This window comes from Cebus imitator, unplaced genomic scaffold, assembly GCF_001604975.1.
Source record: "Cebus imitator isolate Cc_AM_T3 unplaced genomic scaffold, Cebus_imitator-1.0 Scaffold166, whole genome shotgun sequence".
Classification (NCBI taxonomy): Eukaryota; Metazoa; Chordata; class Mammalia; order Primates; family Cebidae; genus Cebus; species Cebus imitator.
In genome coordinates, this window is record NW_016107481.1 from 3031891 (window position 1) to 3056105 (window position 24215).

The following is a 24215-nucleotide window of genomic DNA, read 5'->3' on the forward strand; positions in this document are numbered from 1 at the left end:
CAGAGATGGGATCTCCCTATATTGCCTAGGATGATCTTGAACTCCTAGACTTAAGCAATTCACTCACCTTGGCCTCCTAAAGTCCTGAGATTACAGGTGTGAGCCACTATTTGTGCCCAGCCCACTATTTTTAATATATAGAAATCTGAGAGCCCCTTTCTTTTCCCCATGTGCTATCCCAAACAAGTCTGAGCCATCAACAACAGATCAGTGGAAGCCAGTGAAAGTCTAGCACAAGCCAGGCATGGTGGTGTATGCCTGTAGCCCCAGCTACTAGAAAGGCTGAGGTGAGAGGGTTGCTTGGGCTCAGGAGTTCAGGCTGCAGTGACCTGCGGTTGTGCCACTGCACATCAGCCTGAGTGACAGAGTGAAACCCTGTCTAAAAAAAAAAAAAAAAAAAAAAGTCCAGCACAGTAGTCCAGCAGGGAGCGGCTTAGGCACTGTGATCTTTGTGGGGTGTGAAGTTTCCATGAAGTACCTCCTTTTGACCCAGGCAAAGGGGAAACTTCCTCTGATCCTGCACTTGGTAAAACTTTTCCTGTCACAAACATACAGAAAAGTAAATTTAAAGAATACATGGCTACAGCCTGGACACGGTGGCTCACACCTGTAATCCCACCACTTTGGGAGTCTGAGGCAGGGGAATCACCTGAGGTCAGGAGTTTAAGACCAGCCTGACCAACATGGTGAAACCCTGTCTCTACTAAAAATACAAAAATTATCCAGGCATGGTGGCAGGCGCCTGCAATCCCAGCTACTTGGGAGGCTGAGGCAGGAGAATAGCTTGAACCCCGGAGGTCGAGGTTACAGTGAGCCGAGATTGTGCCATTGCACTCCAGCCTGGGCAATAGAGCGAGACTACATCTCAAATGGCTACAAAACAAAAACAAAAACAATGAACGATGCATACTTATGGTTGCCTCTGTCACTTTGTCCCTTAGGACTTGGTACTCAGTTCTGACCAGAAACTCTAAGCATCTGCCCTGGAGATCAACATCTTCCAGGCTCTAAGGATATGCTCCTTCTCATTTGTCATGCTGTGACCTGAAAACAATAGGCAACTGTGTTTGAATGTCATGAAGATTTTGGAGTTGTGCTGCAGTTGACATTTGAAATGGAGACTACTTTGAAGGGCAGGGAGATTTTGAGTAATGGAAAGTTTTTTACCTAAGAGAGAAAAAACAAATTATCAAATCCTGTCTTTCTGATAATGGGAATGCAAAGAATTCTTTTTTTTTTTTTTTTTTTTGGGAGTTTCACTCTTGTTACCCAGGCTGGAGTGCAATGGCGTGATCTTGGCTCACCGCAACCTCCGCCTCCTGGGTTCAGGCAATTCTCCTGCCTCAGCCTCCTGAGTAGCTGGGATTACAGGCATGCGCCACCATGCCCAGCTAATTTTTTGTATTTTTAGTAGAGACGGGGTTTCACCATGTTGACCAGGATGGTCTCGATCCCTGAACCCCGGAACCACCCGCCTCGGCCTCCCAAAGTGCTGGGATTACAGGCTTGAGCCACCGCGCCCGGCCAAAAGTGACATTCTAATTCAATACAAGGGAGTTAGAATGAGGAAACAAAAGTTTATATAACTGTAAAGAAGAAAACTTATGTAAAAATAAACTTAAAACTAATTTTTATATTGTTTTCTGAACCTGATAAATTAGTGTATAGTCTAATTGAAAAGACATTTGAACAATCAAGCAACATACTGCTAGTTTTGTTTTTCTTTATTATACCCCAGTATTGAATATTGGAAAGGAGAAGAATTTACCAAAATTTTCACGGATGTAGATAACTACAAGACAGTAAAAATAGGCTGGGCATGGTGGCTCACGCCTGTAATCCAAGCACTTTGGAGGCTAAGGCGGGCGGATTGCCTGAGGTCAGGAGTTCAAGAGCAGCCTGACCAACATGGTGAAATTCTGTCTTTATAAAAAAAAAAAAAAAGACAGTGAAAATAGCAAATCAAAGTGACAGTGATTTACATGACAATATTAAAATATGTAGTAATAGTTTCTGTGAAAAGAATGATTGATCGTATGTGATCACATTGTTTAAATGTGATATGTAAAAACCATGGTTCATTTCTAAAAAACCTAAGTATTGATTTAAGAATTTTATTTAAAATTCCAGTTTCTCTTGCTTCAGCAGAACAAAATTTCTCCAAATTGAAGATAATAAAACTAAGAATGACAATGGGCTGGGCTCAGTGGTTCACGCCCGTAATCTCAGCACTTTGGGAGGCCAAGGCAGATGGGTCACTTGAGCCCAGGAGTTTGAGACCAGCCTGGACAACAAAGCAAAACCTCACCTCTTCCAAAAAAACAAAAAGAATAACAATGACCCAAGAAACATTACCTAATTTGATATTACTATCTGTAGAATACAAATTATGTGATATCTTAATAATGATAGCAACATAGAAACTTGCCTGAAATGAAGACACAAAAAGGAATTCTATGAATACATATATTATAATTTACAAATAGTATATGTCTTTATTAGTCATCCAAATATCAATAGCCTATCAGCAGAACACCCAGACATAATCATAATTGTCATTGATATTCTGCTGACTTTCAGTCCCATTAAAAACCATAGATTTACACATTTTTTAAAAAAAGAAACAAAATTTACTCTTTCTTTGGCTAATTTTCCCTAGGTAAAAGTGCAGTTTTTAAAATGTTTCAGTGGGGTGAAGGGGCTCACACCTGTAATCCCAGCAATTTGAGTGGCCAAGGCTCGAGGATCACTTGAGCCCAGAGTTTGAGACCATCCTGGGCAACATGGCAACATTCTGTTGCAACAAAAATTTTTTAAATTAGCTGGGCATGGTGGTATGTGCCTGTGGTCCTAGCTACTCCAGAGGCTTAGGTAGGGGGGAATCATTTGCAAACAGCCAGGAGTTCGAGGCTGCAGTGAGCTCTGATTAAGCCACTGTACTACAGCCTGGGAGACAGTAAGACCCTGTCTTAAAATAAGCAAAAATGTTTCAGCTGGGCAAGGTGACTCACATCTTAATCCCAGTGCTTTGGGAAGCTGAGATAGGAGAATCGTTTGAGGCCAGGAGTTTCAGACCAGCCTGGGCAACATAGCAAGACTGTCTCTTAAAACAAAAAATTGGTGAGGTTTGGTGGCAAGTGCCCATAGTTCTAGCTGCTCAGGAGGCTGAGGTGGGAGGATTCCTTGAGTCCAGTAGTTCAAGGCTGCAGTGAGCCAGGATCGTGCCACTGCACTCCAGCCCAGGCAATAGAGTAAGACCCTGTATCAGAAAGTTTCAAATATTTTCCACTAGATTAAGATCTATAAAAAAGAGTCAACTGTAAAGTAGTTGGCCCTATACACTCTCATGTAAAGCAAAAGCCAATTACAAAAAAATTTTGTAAATAACATGATATTTTAAAAATATCATGACTGACAAATATTAGATACATTTATTGTGTACAAAATGTTGTGAAATATATGTAAACTGTTATATGGCTAAATAGAGGTAATTAATATACCCATTATCTCACATACTTATTTTATTGTGATGAGAACACTTAAAATCTATTAAGTGATAAGATTTTAACACTTAAAATCTTTCTTAGCAATTTTCAAGAATACAGTACAGTGTTATTAACTATGGTCATCATATCATACAATGGATCTCTTGGACTTATTCTTCCTAACTGAAATTTTGTATTAAGTTGTTCTTTGATCAGCCAGGCACGGTGGCTCATGCCTGTAATCCTAGCACTTTGGGGGGCCAAGGGGGGTGGATCACAAGGTCAGGAGTTCAAGACCAGCCTGGCAAACATACTGAAACCCGCCTCTACTAAAGATACAAAAAATTAGCCAGGCATGGTGGTGGGCACCTGTAATCCTAGCTACTCAGGAGGTTGAAGCAGGAGAATCACTTGAACCTGGGGCGGCAGAGGCTGCAATGAGCTGAGATCTCACCATTGTACTTCAGCCCAGGTGATGGTGCAAGACTCAGTCTTAAAAAACAAAAAATTTGTTCTTTGATCATAATTAAGAAAGTTGCTGGTTTTAATACATAACCAGCTAATTAGGGCAGTATGTAGGCACCTCAAAATCATACTATATAGTTAATATCTTAGAAATCTTTTCACATATTTGTATTAAAACATCAAATAAGTCATCACTGCCAGAACTAAAAATTGCTGATTTTTTTAAAAAACTTATAAACAGACATTTATTTCTCACCAGTTCCAGGAACCTGTAAGTCTGAGATCAGGGTGCCTGCATGGTTCAGTTCTGGTGAAGGGCTCTTCCAGGCTGCAGACTGCTGACACCTCCCTGTGTCCTCACATGGTAGAGAGCAGAGACAGCTGCTGATTTATTTTCTATTCATAATGTATGTTTGACATATTTGATGAAACTGAGTTCACGTTCATTTCAAATAATAAAAGCCATATTCTAGCAGGAATAATAAGTAATAAATAGCTTCCATTCTAGCAGGAATCAATGTTTAGGTTTTTTGTTTTTTGGTTTTTTGAGACAGGGTCTTGCTCTGTCACCCAGGCTGTAGTGCAGTAAGATCATGACTCACTGTAACCTCTGCCTCCTGGGCTCATGTGATCCTCCCGCCTCAGTCTCCCAAGTAGCTGGGAACACAGGCACGTACCACCACACCCAGCTAAAATTTTTGTATTTTTTTTAGAGATGGGGAGTCATCACATTGTCCAGGCTGGTCTCGAACTCCTGGCTGCAAGTGATCCACCTGGTTAGGCCTCCCAAAGTCCTGGGATGACAAGCGTGAGCCACGGCGCCCAGCCAATGTTTTATTTTTTATTTTGAAATAATTTCAAAACCATTGATTGGATAAGAACCGTACAAAGAATTGCCATATACCCTTCTCCCAAGTTCTTCACTGTCACCATTTTAACACATTTTTGCCTTATTAATCTCTCTTTAGATGCACATATATGTATGTGTATATACACACATTATTTTTTTCCTAAGCCATTTACTGAGTCTAAGTTGCAGAAATGATGCCTGCTACTCCAAAACAGTTCAGTGTGTATTACCTGAAAAAAAAGGGGCTCTCATTTATAACCAGTCTACCTATGAAAATCAGAATTTAACACTGATTCATTACTATCACCTAATCCAGACTCCAGTCAAATTTCACTGATTGTTCTGACAATATACTTTGAACAAAATAAATACAAAGCCTTCTTATTTCCCTTTTTCCTTTCTTGTCCAGGATGCAATATGGAATCACACACTGCATAAAGTTGTCATGTCACTTTGGTCTCTTTCAGTCTGGAATATTGTTTAGGTTTTCCTTATCTTTCATGATCTTGTCATTTTTGAAGAGTACAGGCCAGTTACTTTGTAGAATTATCGAAATCTGGGTTTATGTGTAGTTTTATCATGATTAGATTTGGTTGGTACATATTAGATAACTATTTTAGATTAGATTATGTAGGAAATGCTTTTATATTTTTCTCAGTGCCTCAGGAGGCATGTACTTTGAATTTATTTTTTCTTTCCTTTTTTTTATTTTGTAGAGACGGGGATCTTCTTTTTTGACCAGGCTGGTCTCGAACTCCTGGGCTGAAGTGATCCTTCTGGCTCAGCCTCCCAAAATGTTGGGATTACAGGTGTGAAACTATAATGTTAATTCATCCCACTATTAGTGATTTTTAACTTTTACCACTTGAATAAGGTGCTGTTGGCTGAGGGTGCCGGACAATTACCCCCTAGCTCCTGGTGTCACCAACTGCACTGGCTGAGCCAGCCATGCTGGCCACAAACCCCTGGTGGTGATCAAGGGAAATGGGTATACATATTTTTTATTTTGCCGTTATGGATTTATAAGGTAAGAAGGAGGAGGATAAGGAAGATAAAATATATTTAATTTAACATGTTATTTGTTTCATAACTTATTTTTTTGGATTTTATTTTTTATAGAGACAGGGTCTCACTGTTTCCCAGGCTGGTCCCGAACTCCTAGGTTTAAGTGATCTTTCTGCCTTGGCCTCCCAAAGTGCTGGGATTACAGGCATGACCCACCACATCCAGCTTGCTTCATGACTTCTAAATATTCAGATGAATCGTATGTGGGTCTTCCTATGAACCCTTGCCCTAAAACATGCAAAAGTTAGGAGTAGGCCTGTTTCCAGGCAGACTTTCCTTCCTGATACTTCTGCCTCCAATGTAAGCAGGGCTTGACCAAGATATGTAGTACCTTTGGTAGGCTAATAACTTGATAATCCACCAAAATGAAGGTTTTTAAATATTTTTTGCAAATACGAATTGAATACCTCTTTCTTTACACTTTTATTTATTTTTATTTTTATTTATTTATTTATTTATTTATTTTGAGACGGAGTTTCGCTCTTGTTACCCAGGCTGGAGTGCAATGGTGCGATCTCGGCTCACCGCAACCTCCGCCTCCTGGGTTCAGGCAATTCTCCTGCCTCAGCCTCCTGAGTAGCTGGGATTACAGGCACGCACCACCATGCCCAGCTAATTTTTTGTATTTTTAGTAGAGACGGGGTTTCACCGTGTTGACCAGGATGGTCTCGATCTCTTGACCTCGTGATCCACCCGCCTCGGCCTCCCAAAGTGCTGGGATTACAGGCTTGAGCCACCGCGCCCGGCCCAATTCTTTACACTTTTAAAGGCAGCTCTGCAAAAATAGAATCACACTTCCTGTGAGAAGTGTTTTAAGTTTTCTTTTCTAGAGCTCTGTTGACATCTGCCGTAGTGGACTGTGTTTATTTTTTCTATTATACAAGGAATTACAAGTTGGAATCAAAGGTAATTGGCATCATAATTCTGATTTATTCTAGAGGCAGTGTTTTGGAGTCATTTAACCCTGTCATCCTGGTTGGCAGTCCCTTCTCCCAGTTCGGACGGTGAGAAGCTGATACTCTGCTAGGTGCTGGAGAGGCAGAGGTGGACCTGACATCAGGGCCCACCCTCAGAAAGTTGACAGTCTATGGTAGGCTGAAGCTGATACAAAGCTTGGGGCTCTCAGGGAAGGCTCCTTGGGTGTGAGGTGGGAGGGTGGGTCCCCTATGCTCTTGGACGAACAGCCCAGAGAGGGCAAGAGGACTCCCAAGCAAACTTGTCCTATTTAACTTTATTTTTTTTCCTGCTTAGAAAAGTAAAATATGTTTGTTATGAAAACAACAACAACAAAAAACGCAATAGCAAAGAAAGTGAAAGGCTCCAGTAATCCTCTCGGCTCCTCTTCACGGCCCGGATCCTAGGCAATCCTGTGCCCAGAGCGTTGGAACCTTGAGAGCTTGTGACAAGGCAGACAGGTATTGACCCTCCTGCCAGCAGGGGGCGGAACACAAAACGTCTTGTGGCGGACACACTCTCTCTTCCACACGTCACTTACGTGACAGTCGGCGTTACATACTGCGCCTGCGCAAGGGCTGTGGCCCTTTTTTCCCCCCCTAGCGCTGCTGGGCCTGCAGGTCTCTGTTGAGCCGCGGACGCAGGTCTCTGTTCCTTAGGATGGTGAGTGGATGCTTCGATCTCGGGACTCTAAATGCACAGAGGTTCCCTTTTCTCGCTCGCACGCCAGCCTAGGGCCCGTCTCGTGCGTCGCAGGGACCGGATGGCATTAGATTGCTGGCTCTGACTTGGTCTAGCTGCAGCTCCCAGCGTGGCCTTAATGGCTGCCGCCCGGTGCGCGAACTTCGGGGGGAGGGGTTTGCGAAGAAGGGTAGCGTGAACTTAGACGGCGGGTTGGGGAGAAGTAGTTAGTTTAGTAGGCAGCCTGCATGGGGGATACTGCTGGCTAGTGTGAGGGGGCACTGGCAAGCGGCGGGGCGGGAGAGGTCGCAGGCAATGGACCTCAGCCTAGCTGGAGAACGCCGGAAGGGAGTCGGGCTGCAGGTCCTCGGGCCCCGCTCGACCTCTGAGTATCGAGTACTTCTTGGGTTTTCCGGGAGAACGTCGGAGCCGGCAGTTTTTTAGGAAGCCTGTGCCCGTGGGCCGAGCAAGTGGCTTTTAAGCCAAAATTGTCAGTGGTGCTTGGAGGCAGAGGTGTCCCTGGGCCCCGGAAGCTCCTTTAACGTGGAATTTGTGCCTCCTGCTTCTTCTTCTAGAGTCCGTTGCCGGATCAGTTTTTAATTACTGGGGTAGGGCCCCAAAGGTGGAATGAAATGTTGATTTAGCTGGTGGGGGAACAGTGCTGTTTTAGTGAGGAATTATTGATGAATGTGCTCTTGCCCATTTAAGCTTTGTGGCAGGTAATTTAGGCTTTTGAAAAGCATACGTGGGACGCGAGAGAAGTATGTAGTAATGTGAGGCTAGGTTTTCGAAGTGAGACAGAGCATGTTCCGAACAGACTGACATTTGGTACCACTGGCTGTTGTCTAGAGCAGTGCTTCGCAAAAGTTTGACACAGTTATTGGTGCTGCTCCTCGAAGAAACAAGTACAGAGACTGAGAGTAAGCGTTTAAAAACTTTTGGAAGCAATGTAACAATTTTATGCCTGTTAAATGTAATAAATTGGGGCCTGCGTTTTGTATGCTTGTTTCTTTTATTCCGTATTTCTCTAATGATTCACTTTTATTGTGTTTTATAAAACTATCAGTCTGTGACATGGAAAATAAGGGAAAAGTAATCTTGACTCTAGTCGCTTGTGAAACATGGGATTCTACAAGTGACAACTGTCTGTTTCAGCTCTGGAAGTTCAAGTGTTATTTTGTTACCTGGTTAATTCATGTCAAAAGTATCACAGACTAAGACATCAAAGTTTTAATAACATTTTTTTTTTCTTTAAGGGGTTTGTTAAAGTTGTTAAGAATAAGGCCTACTTTAAGAGATACCAAGTGAAATTTAGAAGACGACGAGGTACTGTCATCTTTTTGTGTTTACAATATTTATCTGCTTTGCAGTAGACTATCCTTTCTAAAATTTTTTTTTTTCTTTAGAGGGTAAAACTGATTACTATGCTCGGAAACGCTTGGTGATACAGGATAAAAATAAATACAACACACCCAAATACAGGATGATAGTTCGTGTAACAAACAGAGATATCATTTGTCAGGTAAGTTGTATTCTAGACACAAGCATTCCCCTTTTTTCACTGCAAGAAATTGTGCTTGGGAAGCAAAGCATATGGTGTATGTGTTAAAAGGGCTGTCAGGCACCTCCAAAAGCATTCAGTGAATTATTCTTTTCCTTTTAGTAGGTCTAGAATTGGAGCCTGGGAAATTGGTACTTTAAAAACACATTTGGTTGGGCGTGGTGGCTCATGCCTGTAATCCCAGCACACTTTGGTAAGATTGCTTGAGCCAGGAGTTTTGAGATCAGCCTGGGCCATATAGTGAGAGTTTGTCTTCACAAAAACTATAAAAAAGTTAGCGGGCATGGTGGGGCACACCTGTAGTCCCAGCTACTCAGTCAGATGATTGAGCCCCAAGGTTGAGGCTGCAGTGAACTGAGCTCACACCACTGCCCTCCAACCAGGGCGACAAAGACTGAAACCTATTTTATGTGTATGTGTGGGGTGGGGAGATTAGAGGCAAGTAAGAAGTTCTTGCCCATCCCAATTCCACTAGAAGAATTGGGTTTGTCCTGATTTTTCCTATATGACCTTATATGCTATTCAACCACTGAAGAGGTAGTTGTGAGTTAAACAGGGCTTTAAGATTATTCTGGTTATTGTTTGAAATAGGGTTTTTTTTGTTTTTTGTTTTTGAGATGGGGTTTCACCATGTTGGCCAGGCTGGTCTTGAACTCCTGACTTCAGGTGATTTGCCTGCCTTGGCCTCCCAAAGAGCTGGAATTACAGGCATGAGCCACCACACCTGGCCTGAAACAGGTTTTAATAAAATGTACAAAGGTGGCTCCCACATGAAAGGCCTTTAGGAGGTGGCAGTTTGCTCTTGTACTAAGAGCATTCTCACTGGACTCTGTAAGCTAGAATCTTGGCTTTTACAATTAGGAAAAATTCTGAGAGTTAAGATTTATCGATATTTTATAGCGGGTAGGCATACGTTTTCTGGGCAAATTAATTTGTTTATTGTGAAGGCAGTGTCTTCCTCTGTGTCCAGTTCAGGTAACTAAATATTATGTTCCTGAGACTTCATTGAACTTAGTTATGTTTAGTTCAAAGGATGGTTGAAATAATTGGATATTCCTCTGTGACTTTTTAAGTACCTCTAGTTTATCAGTAACCCAGCTAAGAGTTTTCAGCATTTTAAGTGGTACACATCTATATCCATCGATTTTTTTTTTATTCCTTTGAAGAGAAATGAAGACATAATGAGACAGTGAAAGCAATAGATTACTAACCTAGTTTTTCTCTTACTGTAGATTGCTTATGCCCGTATAGAGGGGGATATGATAGTCTGCGCAGCATATGCACACGAACTGCCAAAATATGGCGTGAAGGTTGGCCTGACAAATTATGCTGCAGCGTATTGTACTGGCCTGCTGCTGGCCCGCAGGGTATGTACAAGATGACTTTTATTTATATAGTTCATTTTCTGCAAGATGTTTGCACATGGATAAGATAGCCTCGCTTGTGCTTCAGGAGAGTGCCTGCTTCCAGTTTTCTGCCCTGTTTATGCATCTATCTAGGTCAGCTCTTTACAAAAAAATTTTCTGCAATGACACAGATCTGTAATTTGCTGTCCATTAGTTTTGCCACTAGCGACCTGCAGCTATTGAGCTCCAGCAGTATGTAAACTTGAATTTGAAAATCCACTTGTAGCTAGTGACTACTTAATTGGACAATGAAGACTCAATGCTACTCAGATACATATCTTCTGAATGTTGGCAGACATTGAAAACACAGATCTGTGGGAACTCCACTCTAGACCCTCTGGAATCTGTATTTTGATAGTATGTACCATGCCTGTAATCCCAGCACTTTGGGAGGCCAAGGTGGGTGGATCACTTGAGGTCAGGATTTGAGACCATCCAGCCAACATGGTGAAGCCCTGTCTCTACTAAAAATACAAAAAATTAGCTGGGTATGGTGGCAGGCACCTATAATCCCAGCTACTGGGGAGGCTGAGACAGAAGAATCACTTGAACCCAGGAGACAGGTTGCAGTGAGCCGAGATTGCGCCATTGCATTCCAGCCTGGGCAACGAGTGAAACTCTGTCTAAAAAAAAAAAAAAAAAAAATTGAGAATCTTAGTGTTTTGGAGAGTGGTCATTGATGGGAAGATTCATTTTTGTTTTAAACATTTTTCCATCTGGGTGGCAGTGTTTCCTGTATATGCTTTATTTTGCTGGTAGATGAAGATGAGATTTTTGCCTTATTTTTATTATCTCAGTTTCTGACTTGATTTGCAATGGAATTATTAAGCATATGCATCAAGGTTGACACAACCCACCCACATCATTGGTTATAAACATGTTTGAGTGGAGGGATCGTTGTCATGATATATGAGAACAATTTGGTGCAAAGGCTAATTACTTGTGGAACAATAGCTAGGAGACTGTACCAGCAGACGAGTGGTGTGAGCTAACGTAATGTAGTTGGAGAATAGAGCCACAAAAGATGTTTCTTTTGCCCAGGATTCTACCCCTAAAATTTTATTCCAGATTAAGTTAAACTACATGTTATGACATCAGGTATTTAATTGATGAATTATTCTAAACAAATATGACTGGATAAATGTAGAGATTACTCCCCCTTGAGTAAGTATAACAATCAAATTTATGCATTCTCTTTGATTGCTATATAAGTCAAATGTCAACATGTAGCAAAGATGCAGAAGTCATAAGACAAAATTGTTTCAGGTGAAATTGAATGTCTTAAGTTTTTTTAATGGCATTTAAAAATTTATGACCAAGTGGATCTGGTGAAAGGGGTAGGTGTGGAAGGAAAATTTTTTTTACATATGTCAGTGGTCCTTATGGTTATGACATAAACTATTTTAATTTTAGAGCAGTTTGAATAATCCAAACGGGCATTTACACTGGTTTCTTTAAAAGCTTCTCAATAGGTTTGGCATGGACAAGATCTATGAAGGCCAAGTGGAGGTGACTGGTGATGAATACAATGTGGAAAGCATTGATGATCAGCCAGGTGCCTTTACCTGCTATTTGGATGCAGGCCTTGCCAGAACTACCACTGGCAATAAAGTTTTTGGTGCCCTGAAGGGAGCTGTGGATGGAGGCTTGTCTATCCCTCATAGGTAAGAATACTATTAAAGACCTTGGTGCCTAGACTCTGGTACTTCCCTATTTTTAACTGGTTATACTGTGGAAATAACCAAATTAAAGTAGCTAGCATTCATTAAACGCCTGCTGTGTGATAGGTACCATGCAGGATGAACCTGGTAAGGCAGGAAGGAATTATAGCCCATTTTATAAATTAAGAGTCTGAGGCTCACAATTATTTGTCCAAGTTTTTTGAGCCAGCTAGTGAAAGAGATGGGATTGAAACCACTACCTTTTGCATATGACTTAATTTTTATTAGAAACGAGCAACTCTGTCCTCTTTCCCCATGTACTTTTTTTCATTCAGAATAAAAATTTAACTGAATTATGCAAAAAGATAGATCTAGAATTTTATAAGGAGTTTGAGGAAAAGGCTTATGAAAGATTTCTAAACCTGCTGCAACTAGGAATAAGATTGTAGTCCATTTTGGGAAGTTAAATAGGTTAATTTGTGGTTCCATTGGTTTGAGTTAATGATTTTTTTTGTTGAGTCCACGCATCTTGATTTATTAACTTCTTAGGAATATTTTAGCATTTGGTGATTTTAACAACCAAGAAATAGTAATTTTTGGTAAGCTTAAAAATAACAACCTAACTGAAATTTTGCTTTTATGATGTGGAGGTGGGTGGGGGCAAGTATATCAAGAGCATTCTCACTTGACAATTTCATTACCTGTGATCTTGGACAAATCACTTATTCCCATGTACCCACTGAAAATTAAAGGATTTAGGGGATAAGTTTTGAAACTCCTTCCTGTGCTGATATGCTGGATAACTAATTTTGTAGTGGTAGAAAGCCTTGGTGTAGTGGCTTTTAAAGGTGTTTTAGCATGAATTTGTTTTCTGTCCTGGAATTCAGAGATGAGCTGCTGAATGATGATATCCCACTAACTGAGCAGTCAGTAATTGGTCCTTTGGTTGCATATGATGCAATAATTGTTTCAAGACGGGACTGATGGCAGCTACTGAAGTAAATTCTTACTAGTAAGCTAAATGAGATGAGTCTATACTAAAATATGAATAACTTTATTTCAGTACCAAGCGATTCCCTGGTTATGATTCTGAAAGCAAGGAATTTAACGCAGAAGTACACCGGAAGCACATCATGGGCCAGAATGTTGCAGATTACATGCGCTACTTAATGGAAGAAGATGAAGATGCTTACAAGAAACTTCTCTCAATACATAAAGAACAGCGTAACTCCAGACATGGTAAAACATTTACCTAAAAAATGCCCATATTGGTTAATTTATAGAAATAGGTTTATTACTTGTTTTTCGGGGAGGTAATATTATATAGATTTGTTTCAGGTTAGTGCTGAGCCAAACTTGTCAACATGCTTTTAGTAATCTTTTAGATGCTCAAATATGGGGGACTTTAGCTTCTGAAGATTTGGCTACCTTTTATGCTTTGGCTGTTCTGTGTTTGTAGATGTCATTCCTGTAGTCATAGTTGTAATCTGCTTTGTTTGATAGGAGGTGCTAGATAATAAACTTCAGTAATGTTGATACCATGGGAGAGGAAAGCTCTTCATAGCATATATGTGCTATATTCTGGACTTTGCAATTATCTCAGATACGTACACAGGAAAGGAGATTTGGTCACTGAGTCTACATGGTGTTATAGCAATGAGGGGAGCCATGTTTGCAACAATGAGTCACAAAGTGCTGGGCTTACAGATGAGAGCCATCTTTTTTTAACAAAAAAGACCCAAGTTCTTTTTTGTTACTGTGTAGTACCTTCTATTTTGGCATAGCTATGGCTAGGAAAATTTTAAAAAACAAGAGTTGTAGTTGGGAAATGACCACTTTCTGTTATTTTTGTGCTTTGGACACAGTGTAAGATTAAACGAGTTTAAGTGAGGAAAAGAAAAGTTGGGTTTTTTTTTTCCCTTCCTATTCCTAGGCCAGAGGTTTTTTGTTTTTTTTTTTTTTTTAAAATCAGTAATGTAGGTGCATGTTATTTTTTACTGTATTATATTTCTTTGTTACTTATGACTTCATCCTGTTAAAGATGTCATGTACCTTTGGATCATGATCCTACTTGTTCTGCAAAATTTACTTCTTAATCTATATCTTGATGTAGTCATGTTATCTTGCTCAGAACTTTAGACTCCCAATTTGTGCTTTCAGATGTTTATTTCCTAATGGCTTCCTGTATACATGCTTTCCTTCAGCTAGACTACTTTTTGGCTAATGTATTTTTCCACTTGGCTCATTAACTATCTACAGTGGCCTCTCTCCTCTGTGCCTGCTGAAATCGTCTGCAGACATCTGATGTGTCTCCAACAGGAAGTGGTCTTTGCCTGAATTCATGGCATTATCTACATGTCTACTTGTATGACGTCTTGGAAGGAACTGGGTTGCTTAGATTTGTGGAATGATTATATATGAAGTCATCAAGTGGATTTATTAAATATTTGTTAGTGAACAGCTATAATAGAGTGCTAAGAGGTAGGACAATTAACTTTCAAAATGGATATAGGTAGTTGAGGTTTCAAATGCAGTGGGCAGTTTTGCATTATTTTCCTGTATTAATAAGCTTTATGCAAGTGCATGTAGTAATCACATCTGCAAATTTAATGAATAATTTTAGAGACCTGGATTACTGTGACATAGTCTGTAGTGGGCTATAATTTTTAGGTATTCAGAGTTGCAGTATTTTTTCCCCCTGGTGAGTTTTAGAACAAAATTGCCCTGGCCAGGTGTGGTGGTTCATGCCTGTAATCCCAGCACTTGGGAGGCTGAGGCGGGCAGATTACCTGAGGTCAGGGGTTTGAGACCAGCCTGGCCAACATGGTGAAACCCTGTCTCTACGAAAAATACAAAAATTAGTTGGGCGTGGTGTCTCACGCCCGCAATCCCAGCTACTCGGGAGGCTGAGGCAGGATTGCTTGAACGTGGGTGGCGGAGGTTGCAGTGAGCGGGGATCACGCTACTATACTCCAGCCTGGGCAACAGCAAGACTCCATCTCAAAAAACAAGCAAATGAAAAATTGCCCAGTAACATATCTGATCGGTTGGCTTTTCAGGAAAACTTCAGACATCTTAGTGGTCCTAGAGGCCTTATAGGAAAAGTTTAGGCCTCTTTATGGCTTTCTAGAGGCTTTTCGGGAAAACTTCAGACCGCTTTCTTGTCCTAGAGGCCTTATATTACCACCAGATACTAGGGATAGGTAGTAGTCAAAGACAGAAGAGGTCTTTGGTACATAATGCTGGGAATTGCTTTAAAAGGCCTATGAGATAAAGATGGAAAAAAAAATTCTGGGGAGTATGGGATGACACATGAATTTGCTTGTTGGCCTGTGTCCAGTTTTTGGTCCCAGTTAAGCTATGTCAGTATTGTGACTCTTGGTCCCATACGTTCATCATCTTAATACTTTTGGCATGTGTTCTTGAATGAAAGATTTTAGACCAGCCAATATTTAAGGTGAGAAGTGCAGTATTTGTTTCTGAAGACAAAAATTTGATTTAGAGTGACTCAAGTGTGGCTGAATTTCTCAGAAGTATATGCAGGTTTTTCTTTCTTTTTTTCTTTGTCTTTTGTGTGTGTGTGTGTGTGTGTGAGGCAGGATCTTGTTCTGTTGCCCGGGCTGGGGCGGCAGTGGCACAATAGCTCATTGTAACTTCAAACTTCTGGGCTCAAGCAATCTTCCCACCTCAGCCTCCCAAGGTAGCTGGAATTAGAGATGTGCACCACCATGCCCTGCTAAATTTTTTTTTTTTTTTTTTTTTTTTGAGACGGAGTCTCATTTTTTGCCCAGGCTGGAATACAATGGCGCACTCTCGGCTCACCACAACCTCTACCTCCTGGGTTCAAGCGATTCTCCTGCCTCAGCCTCCCAATGGGATTATAAGCACACAGCCCCACACCTGGCTAATTTTTGTATTTTTGGTAGAGATGGGGTTTCACCATGTTGATTAGGCTGGTCTCCAACTCCTGACCTTGTGATCCATCTGCCTTGGCCTCCCAAAGTGCTGGGATTACAGACTTGAGCCACTGCACCCAGCCTTCTAATTTTTTTTTCATTGTTGGTAGAGATGAGGTCTCATTCTGTCACGCAGGCTGGGGTGCAGTGAGCTGTGATTGTGCTGCAGCCTTGACCTCCTGGACTCAACGTAGCTGGGACTGCAGGTGCATGCTACCATTAATAATTGCCACCTGGCTGATTATTATTATTTTTTGTAGAGACAGGTCTCACTATGTTGCCAAGGTTGATCTCTCAAACTCCTGTGCTCAAGTCATCCTCCCACTTTGGACTCCCAAAGTGCTTGAGATTACAGGCATGAGCCACCACACCTGGCATGACTTTTTCTTGAATAAGATGGAGTTTTATGAATAGCAATAGTTCACATTACATAAGGCAAAAATTGGGAATTTGTTAGGAAAAGGTGAGTTACATTTAGAAATTAAAATGTTTACCAAGATTGACTTAGTTTAGTTCCTTTTGAGAATCTGGCTTAGAAGGACAAAATAAGTCATGATTACCTTAATATAGTAGGGCATATGAAATGAAACCAAGTACTGTTTGCTTTCCTTTGTTTCAGATGGAGGAGATGTATAAGAAAGCTCATGCTGCTATACGAGAGAATCCAGTCTATGAAAAGAAGCCCAAGAAAGAAGTTAAGAAGAAGAGGTATGTCTTTTTTTTTTTGGTCTTTACAAGAAAACAGGCTGGGAGTGGTTATCCAGTGGCGTAGCTGTGCAAACTCGATCACTAGCTCTGCATGATGTGGCAGAAGCGAAGGGAACCAGGTTTGCGAAAGTAATTGTGGTGATAGAAATGTGTTAGCTTCAGACACTACTGAGGTGGCCCTTTCTATCCTAGTACAGTCTCAGTACTGGTTACTGTATTTTTTATTGGTTAACAAAAAGCTGCTTTTTGTTGATCTTTCATGTTTTCGGCTATCATATGTCCATTCTTTGCACCCACCAGCCCACACTCTTTGCAACTACCATTCTACACTCTGCTTCTACGAGTTCCATTGCTTTAGATTCTACATACAAGTGAGAATATGAAGTATTTGGTTTTTTTGTGCTTGGCTTATTTCACTCAGCACAATGTTCTCCACTTCTGTTTCTCTCACAAATGACAGAATTTCCATCTTTTTTAAAGGTTGGGTAATATTCCATTATGTATATATATACCACATTTTCTTTATCCATTTATCTGTTGCTATTAATATATAGTGCTGCAGTGAACATGGGAGTGCTGATCTCTTGGACAAACTGATTTCAAAACTTTGGGCAAATACCTAGAAGTGGGGGGTTGCTGGATCTAACATGTCTTCTATTTGACTTTTGGCCCTATACTAGTAGGACATGACAGAAGTTGGGGCTTGGGAAAGTTAGCTTAAGATCATACATGAGTAAATGTATTTGAACTTGGATTATTTAACCTCCATCTGATTGCAAAGTCTTAAATATTCTCTGTTAAAATTTTATTAATGTTAATTTTATTAAAATTAAATTTTTAATTGAAATATTCTCTATTCTCTTCAGTTATGGTTTAAACATAGATATATTCCTATCTTTTGTAGGTGGAACCGCCCCAAAATGTCCCTTGCTCAGAAGAAAGATCGGGTAGCTCAAAAGAAGGCAAGCTTCCTCAGAGCTCAGGAGCGGGCTGCTGAGAGCTAAACCAAACAAATTTTCTATCAGGATTTTTCAGATAAAGACAATAAACTTATGGACAGCAATTATATCTGTGTTAAGCTCTTATTCTTATGAACCTTATAGGAAATACCTGAAGTATTTTGTAAAAGCAAAGGAGTTGACAGGTTTTCTTCTCCAAGAAAAGAAGTGTAACTTTTTTAGTAAAAGTTGTTTCCAACAAAGTTCCCACTTTTATATTCTTGGGCTTCTATTTTACCTGCCAGGGAGTCATTATCACTAATGTTCTATGATGTACAGCTTTCCCTAAAAATCTGGCAAGCAACAGACCAACCATTACTAGGAAATATTTCTCCCATCCATTTATTATAACCAGATGATTAACGGGAAGAAAAAGTAACTTAAAGCAAACAAAACAGGTGCTAATCCATGGCTTTGAAGGAAAGTTTTGAGAGAAAGCTGTCCAGTGAAGGTCACATAGATTTTTAACACATCCATTTGACCTAGGTGAAACCTTTGAGCAGAAAATACTGGATCTTTTCTCCAAAAGATATTAATTTTATGGAGATGTTGAAAGGTACATGCCAAATCTGAGTGAGTATACATGTGAAAATAACATGGAAGAGGAGCAAATATTAAACCTTGTATATCAAGTTTGCATGGGGGGAAAAAGGTCAGATGAATAAATTTGCATGCCTCTTTAAGAAATAGCCCTTTGGCCCACATGATATACTATTATTTGAAAATGGAAAGTTTTAGTCTTGCACTTATAGTCCCACTTTGACATAGCTCATAATCGGCATATGTGGATTTTGATTGGGCCTTACGATGTCAGTTTTGAAGGGCTCAGTCAGCTGTCTGATACTAAGATGGGCCCTTTGAATCTTTAAGAAAGTTCATTTTTCAGTCACTAAAATTGGTATATTGTCAAGTATAAGATTTGAAGTAAGCCACTTGAAACATTGTGAAGCTACACATAACAGCTGATGTCTGAATGAGGTTAAAAATTGTGTTTAAGTCTATAATACAATAAACCATGCTATTAACCCAGCATCTGTTTACAAAGGAACAAGTTTAACCTGCTTTGCAGTCTTAATTTCTGTTAATGTGCAAACTTTACCATGCTAGATGTCAGTAAATTTATAAATTTTCTTTTGTTGAACAGCAGCTTCAATGCAAACACAATGTTTCCAGCACTGGTATTTTGGCTACGGTAAATCTACAAATCAGTCACTATTAACGTTTATGGAATGAGGCTTTTCACAGCATTGGTTTTTAACGTCAGTCAAAATAGTTGCACAATGAATGTACTTGGGAGATGTAATGGGGCTTCTAAAAGGGTAGGAATGACATCTTGGGGACCTGTTGATCTTACACCTCCTGCTATTACTTCAGTAATCACACACTGATGGCTTTTCAGGCCTGATGGGGCAAGAGTTTTGTGTAACTGGCAGGAATCCGAATCAAGCCATTTTTTTTTTTAATAGTCAAAACTGTTCTTTAAAATTGGCAGGTTTCTTACAATGGTAATTATGTCCAAATGAACTAAGAATCATTAGTGTAGGAAATTTTCTTCCACAGTAATGTTTTTAAGTTATTTAGTATCAAAGAATGTTCCATTTCCATTTGATTTGCTGTGACTTTCAGAGCAATACAAGAATAAAGCTGCTTTTCTAATTCTTCACGAATTTCACTTGGAGCACCACGCAGTAGGTAGTCTTTGAGTAACTGACAAGCTTTTGCCAAATTTGGTTGTATCACTTCTGAAGTACACTTCATTGTACTCTGATCACAGCTAGTTCTACAATCCGTGCCATAGACACAGTCCAAATCAGACTTACAGTGACGATCCTTAATAAGTTCTTTCAGGTTTGTCTCTGGCACAATTTTTCTCATATCAACCATTTTCAAATCATACTTATCATTATATCCTAGGTTTTTGGCACTGGTATCACACATGAGGAAATTTCCATAGGGGCCATGAAAAACATCTTCCACAAATTCCAAAAGTCCTATGGCTATTTTTGCCTTTCTAGGCCATGATGGTGTGAACAGCTGATCCATGCTTCTTCTGAACCCAGATGGAATAAAAAGTTCAATGACCCAAGGGAGGCTTATTCCATAAAGAGAGGTATATTCAACACTTTCCATCACATAGAGGTCACCACAGAATCCCATTAATTTGGGGGTATGTTCTTTATCTTGAAGTATCACCATAAGAAGAAATTCATTTAGTTGAAGAAGTGCCCATGCTGACTTTGCTTCTCCCAAGGAAACCTGGCCATCTTTGTCTCCATCAGCCACCGTCAAGATGAGATTAACCAGTTCAGAGAGGTTTCCTTGGTCACCCAATTTTGCCTGTCAAGAATTTGGCTAATTATATAGAAGGAATGAAAAATATCTCCCATGCAACATACTAAGTTCCTTTATGGGCACTATTACCAGAAGTAATCTTGCTCCTGAATCCCCATGAAGGAACTTAATGTATTATATCTCCAAATATTTGTGAAGCTTCTTAAGTGACTAGAACCTTGCTTTATGTAATTGTAGTAAAACCCACTTTAATATACTTGTCTATTAGGAAATGGCCATTCTAACACCCCTATCCCCTTCTGACCTTTTAGATAGTTAACCAACAAAGTAATTATTCCTCATTCATACATTAGCAAACCACCCCTTCATATGTGGACTTGGAAAATTGTACTGTAATGTACTTATATCAAAGTTAGAATAAGGGTCAACTAAAAATTATTTTCTCTCTTTTTTTTTTTTTTTTTAAGAGACAAGGGTCTCACTGTGTTGCCCAGGCTAGTCTCAACCTCCTGGGCTCGGGTGACCCTCCCACCTCAGCCTCCCAAAGTGGCTCAGGATTACAAGCATGAGCCACCATGCTTGGCCTAAGTATTTTCCCCTATTTTGTATTTATCACATTAATAATTATTTTGTACAAGTAGTAGTATTACAATAATGGAGGTTAAAAAGTATTTCCCTGTTTCTCTGGGATAAAAGTCTGAAATACATGTAAAATGGCCAAAGAAAAAATGTGAGTGAAAATAAGAGCAATGAAAATAATTTTTTCACAAAACTTTCTTGTATTTATTTCTATTTAATCTTTATATGTGTATTTGTTTAAACTAAAAAATAATAATTCACAGAGTACTAATTATTCTTTTTTTGCATGGGAGGAACTGCTATGCTTTTTTAGTTGACACGTAATTATTTTTAGTTAACATGTAATAATTGTACAAATTTATGGGATACTGCCAGGCGTGGCGGCTCACGCCTGTAATTCCAATACTTTGGGAGGCCAAGGTGGGCAGATCACTTGAGCTCAGGAGGTCTAGACCAGCCTGGGCAACATGGTGAAACCTGTTTCTAATAAAAATAAAAAAAAATGTCAGGTGCAGTGGTTCATGCCTGTAATCCCAACACTTTGGGAGGCCAAGACAGTGGATCACGAGGTCAGGAGTTCGAGACCAGCCTGGCCAAAGTAGTGAAACCCTGTCTCTACAAAAAATACAAAAATTAGCCGGGTGCTGTGGTGGGTGCTTATAATCTGAGCTACTCAGGAGGCTGAAGCAGAACTGCTTGAACCCAGGAGGTGGAAGTTGCAGTGAGCTGAGACCACCCTGCCATTGCACTCCAACCTGGTGACAGTCAGGCTCTGTCTGAAAAAAAAAAAAAAAAAAAATTAGCCAGGTGCGGTGGTACTGTGATCCCAGCTACTTGCGGGGGCTGAGGCAGGAGGGTGGCTTAAACCCAGGAGCCTTAGGCTGCAATGGGCCAAGATCAGGCTACTGTACACTCTAGCTTGGGCACCAGAGCAAGATCCTGTCTTAAAAAAAAAACAAAAACAAAAAAACACAACTGTCTTTTAAGAAAAGAAAGATTAAAAAAAAATCCCCAGGCCTCCTGGTGCTTACCCCAAGCTGTGTTCTTACACTGACTGTTTAGAATGAGGAGGTAGAGTAAACCCCCATGTACACCTCAGCCCAGGCCCTGTGCCTCGTCTGTATTGTGAATGGGGGCACACTGCATGAGATACAGAGTGATATTACAATACACACATACAATGTGTTTATCAAATCAAGGTAATTAGCATATTATACAAACATTTATCATTGTATTGTGAACATTCACAATCCTCTCTTCTAGTTTTTTGAAAATATACAAAAATTGTTAATCCCTTTACTCTACAGTGCTATAGAACACTAGAACTTATTGCCTATCTAGCTGTAATTTTGTATCTGTTATCCAACTTCTTACCCTCCTCTCCTCCATACCCTTCCCAGCCTCTAATAACCACGCTTCTAAGAGTATACTAATTTCATTTCACCTTTTTTGTATTAGTTTTCATGTCAAACTGTACAGCACTCAAACTAATTAATGAACTCTCTCCTCATATCTGGACATTTTCCGCTATCATAAATAATGTTAAAGTAAACATTCTCCAACACAGATTTTTCTTTCGGAAATAAGGTCTCGCTTTGTCGCCCAGGCTGGAGTGCGGTGGTGAGATCGTGGCTAACTGTAACCTCAACCTCCCAGGCTCAAGCAATCCTCAAACCTCAGTCTCAAGTAGTTAGGACTACAGGCACATGCCATCACTCCTGGCTTTTTTTTTTTTTTTAATAGCTGAGGTCTTACTATGTTGCCCAGGCTGGTCTTGAACTCCTGGGCTCAAGCAATCCTCCTGCCTTGTTCTCCCAAAGTGCTGGGATAACAGGCATGAGCCACTGTGCCCGGCTTCTTTTAATTATTTCCTCAGGATGGAGTACTTGATAGAGGTCAAAGAATATCAACACTTAAATGGCTTAGGATGAGGTCCTGCCAATTCCTCTGAAGAGTCCCACTTCACACTAGCAACATGTGAATGGATATACTTACCTTAAAGAGACTATAGACCATTTCTTTGAATTTTTGTACAGTAGTTCCTCTAGTTGGCTTATCAAATAGCACTATTTCTTTTCTTGGTTCCAATTCAGTTCCAAAATCAAGATGAAGCGCTTGTTCCATTTGACATTTCACAACACCTGGCAGATTATCCCAAATCCCTAAATACATCTTTAAAAAAGAATGGCAAGTTATGTATTATACTGAGTAGAAAACTCTAAAAAATATACCACTATATTTTTAGGGTCTTCCTCCTCTAAACAAAACAAAACAAAATAAGCTTCAAACATTGAAATTGAGGTGTGATTTTATTTTTGAACTGAAAACTTGAAATCATACTCAAGATTTTTTCCTTAAACTAATTGTTTTACATTATAAAAGTAATGCATGCCTCAATATATTTTTCAAAAAGTCCAGTGAGAAGGATGTAAGGCAAAAGCAAAGTTTCCACACATTCTACTTTCATAATCCCACTTCCCCGAATTAACTACTATTTAAGTAACTAGTTACTTATCAAACTAATATTACATAGCATTAACTATGGTCTGCTAATTGTTTTGGAGACAGGGTCTTGTTCTGTCACCCAGGCTGGAGTTCAGTGGCACAATCATAGCTCATGGTAGCTTTGACCTCCTGAGATCAAGGGATCTTCTTGCCTCAGCATCCCAAGTAGTTGGGACTATAGGTGTGTACCACCATATCTGGCTAATTAAAAAAAATATTTTGTAGAGATGAGATCTTGCTGTATTGCCCCAGGCTAGTCCTGAACTGCTAGCCTCAAGTGACCCACCTGCCTCAGCCTACCAAATTGCTGGGATTATAGGCATGAGCCACCACACCCAGCTTTTACTGATTTATGTTATTATTTTAATCCTTGTGCCAATCTTAGGCGGTAGGTACTATCATTATACTTATTTCACTGATGGGGAAACTGAAGCAGAGACAGGTGAAGTAACACGCTGAAAAGAACTGAAGTTTTTACCACTAGGATAGGTTGCCCTTCTTCTAGATATAAAAATAAATCAGATTATATTAATTTATAATATTAATCCAAACAAAACATTATTTCACTGCCTTGTTCCAAACCCTCCAATAAATTCCCATTTCAATTAAAGCCCAAAGTCCTTTCTGTGGCCTGTTGGGCTCCATTTGAGCTGGCCTCACCTATGTCCCCAACCTGATCTTGTACCACATACTCCCTGTTTCTCTAAGTCCCAGCTACATTGGTCTTTCTGTGATAGGTTGAAGCTGTCATGCTTGTTTCTGCTTCCTGAACTGCTTCACTTGCTGCTGGCTCTGCCTGGAATGTACTCTCCCAGATCTTCACGTGGTTGGCTCCTTCACATTATTCAAGTCTCAGATCAGACGTTCCATTTAGAAAGCCTTCTCTGACCCACTATCTAGAATAGATCCTCTTCCACGCCCAGGTCACCTCTAACATGTTATCCTGTTTCATTATCCTCATAGCCATTTGCACTGTCTAAAATGATCATATTTATTTATCAGCTCATCACATTAGAACACAAGCCAGAGGCTTTTTTTTTTTTTTTTTT

General features: G+C 40.0%; 2 protein-coding genes and 3 non-coding genes across 7 annotated transcripts in view; 4 read left to right on the forward strand and 1 right to left on the reverse strand.

The window, feature by feature from the left end:
* Positions 1-7407: 7407 nt before the first annotated feature.
* On the forward strand, positions 7408-17858 carry RPL5 (ribosomal protein L5). Its single transcript, XM_017544173.2, is given in 9 exon segments — positions 7408-7482; positions 8757-8826; positions 8907-9022; positions 10294-10428; positions 11929-12131; positions 13192-13326; positions 13328-13367; positions 16704-16792; positions 17697-17858. Coding segments are annotated over 9 exon segments (891 nt in total). The 5' UTR covers positions 7408-7479; the 3' UTR covers positions 17797-17858.
* Positions 13025-13119, forward strand: LOC119473549. The gene has a single exon (XR_005202762.1). It is a non-coding gene; the product is annotated as a small nucleolar RNA SNORD21 (small nucleolar RNA).
* LOC119473550 lies at positions 16859-16991 on the forward strand. Its single transcript, XR_005202763.1, has one exon. It is a non-coding gene; the product is annotated as a small nucleolar RNA SNORA66 (small nucleolar RNA).
* Positions 17859-18116: 258 nt separating the features above from the next.
* The window catches only part of DIPK1A (divergent protein kinase domain 1A), a 124257-nt gene continuing 118158 nt past the window's right edge, over positions 18117-24215 (reverse strand). For all 3 annotated transcript variants that reach the window (XM_017544171.2, XM_017544172.2, XM_037744149.1), the window contains exons 4-5: positions 22657-22833; positions 18117-20127 (exon numbers count right to left, since the gene is read on the reverse strand). In XM_017544171.2, the coding sequence (XP_017399660.1) occupies positions 19315-20127; positions 22657-22833 (990 nt within the window). In that variant the 3' untranslated portion in view covers positions 18117-19314. The remainder of the gene's footprint in view (positions 20128-22656; positions 22834-24215) is intronic.
* LOC119473551 lies at positions 21676-21804 on the forward strand. Its single transcript, XR_005202764.1, has one exon. It is a non-coding gene; the product is annotated as a small nucleolar RNA SNORA51 (small nucleolar RNA).